The 2,294-nt window shown below is 50.2% G+C and overlaps 1 protein-coding gene across 1 annotated transcript; it reads left to right on the forward strand.

Annotated features, from left to right (window-relative positions):
• Positions 1-166: 166 nt before the first annotated feature.
• On the forward strand, positions 167-2,254 carry DQ04_01941020 (putative lipase domain protein; the record flags this gene model as incomplete). Its single annotated transcript, XM_009311333.1, has 1 exon — positions 167-2,254. The coding sequence occupies one exon, from the start codon at positions 167-169 to the stop codon at positions 2,252-2,254; it is 2,088 nt and encodes a 695-aa protein (XP_009309608.1).
• Between the last annotated feature and the right edge of the window lie 40 nt (positions 2,255-2,294).

Genomic DNA, 2,294 nt, shown 5'->3' on the forward strand with positions numbered 1-2,294 from the left:
GGGGGGGGGCGTTCCCCCCTCTTCATGGATGGGCTTGATGGAGGGCACTTTGGCTTGCTTCACACTCTCATTCTTCCAACTCTGTGTATTCTAATCACAGTAAAGGAAAGGGGCATAAGCGGGAGAGAAACATCTACCATAGTAGTGGCATTCAGCCGCCTTAGGAATGCCGGCTTTGAATTGGTTCGGCAGGAAGTGGCGCACGTCTTCGGATGATTTCACGTACTCTGGTATAATCTTTGCTGTAATCCTCATAGTAAACGGTATTCTTGTGTTGACACGTTTTGGAGGTGGTGGCGGTAGCACTTATATGCCTGATTGCCCAAAAGCTACTGAAAGGTTTGCAATGTGTGTCTTCGCACTTGGTGTTATCGATATCATTGACGCGACAGTGTTTCTCGTGACAGCGGTACTGAGCTGCCGTGGTGGCCCTTTTCAGGTCTCCCAACGACGCCTCGTACCTTACCTGTTGTACGTGACTACAGCTGTCACGTTGGGGCTGCTGGGGCTTTGCTGCGCGGTGACAAGATTCGCTTTGTACGGTGAGGAGATAAGTAGCTGCGGGGCTCTCACACGACACTTTCTCCATACCACGTTGGTGTTCAATTTCTTTGTTCCACTGTGCTACATCATAATGCTTGCCATCGCGTTTGACCCTAGCGGGCGTCATGGGTGGAATGACACCACGGAATATGAGTCACTGTGGAAGCAACGTTGCCGACTGTTGTGCTGTCGCTGTTTTCAGGCGCCAAGGGAAAAAGATGCGTTTCAGGACGTTGCCAGAACACTCACTGGTCTCTTTCGAGGGTACGATATTGTGCCAAGTGATGTGGTTGCCGGTATGCTCCTTGTCCATGGCATGCAGAGACGTGCCCTTCGTCTTAAACAGGCAAATCTGCGGTACCCATCAGCCGGTGACGGACGCGCAGAACGCATCTCGTTGCAAGCGCGGAGATTCCCTCTTTTAACTGAACACCAGAGGAAGCAAGTAGCTGAGCTGCATTCATATAGCAAATTCTACATGTCCGCTTATGGCTGGCCTTTATACGAGTATACACACTGCTGCGTTGGTTTGCCAAAACTTTTTTGCTTCGACCCACTAATGAGTTGTCGTCAGCATCCAGGTATACACAAGGGAACGACATTCTACTGTGATGTGACAGCCCTACTCAAAGTTTCAGGTATTTCCGACGATGACATTATTCTTACGAGCTGGGACAACACTCTATTTCGTCCCGTTTTTTTCGTTGTGATTGACCGATGTACAAACGCGGTTGTTGTGGCAATACGAGGAACCATGTCTTTTGCTGATTGTATCACCGACTTAGTTGCAGTGCCCGAGGTGCTGCAGATACCGGCTGCCGAGCAGGACACCCACTCAACCAGTGATGACTACTACGTCCACGGTGGCATGAAACATAGTGCGGAGTATGTAATGCGCGAGCTTCAACAGAGCGGGATACTAAATAGTATCATTGATGGAGAGCTTAAAAACCTCAAGGTCGTTGTGCTTGGTCACTCGCTTGGCGCAGGGGTGGCCACCATCTTGAGTATCATGCTGCATGCAGCAGAACCGGAACTCCGCAGCCGCCTTCATTGTCTCGCGTACGCTCCGCCTGGAGGTTTGCTGTCGCCAGCACTTGTTGTCTACAGCAAGAGCTTTGTCACTGGATGCTTCGCTGGCAATGATGTTATTCCGCGTATGGCTAGCCACACCTTTGACACCTTAAGAGAGACAATTTTAGACGCTCTTATGAATTCCACTGTGCCAAAGTCACTCCTCTTTATGAATATCCTGCGGACAGAGAAGATGGTACGTGTGCAGTCCCATTCGTCGATGCGTAGTTCCTTGGAGAGACACGCCTTCCGCGACGACCTCCGTCAGACACCGTACACGCCATTAAGAGAGCCAAAGAAGTTGTTTCCTCCAGCCACACTAGTGCACTTCTGTAAGGCGGTCGTGCGAGGGAAATGCATGTGTTGCACATCCACCACACGCTCTTTCTGCAGTTATGAGGAGGTCTTTGTACCTGCTTTTGAGACCCCAACGGATGTGCAGGTGGTGATGTGTTCGCCCTCCATGTTCGGGGACCACTTTCCTGATCGCCTATTCGACGTTATTGAAGAAACGACTAACAGACTTGAGTCTGGAGAGCTGGAGCGGTTCTTCTTCTTACCGGAGGGAGGCTCAGGGGAGGGGCCGTGGCTTGACTACGGTAGCACGTTCTCTAAGGATGTGTCGGATATTGTTTAATATTTTTCTTTTACTGCAACTTCCGTTTTTTTTTTTTTTT

Source organism: Trypanosoma grayi (genome assembly GCF_000691245.1).
Source record: "Trypanosoma grayi strain ANR4 Tgr_194_V1, whole genome shotgun sequence".
In the NCBI taxonomy this organism is placed as follows: Eukaryota; Euglenozoa; class Kinetoplastea; order Trypanosomatida; family Trypanosomatidae; genus Trypanosoma; species Trypanosoma grayi.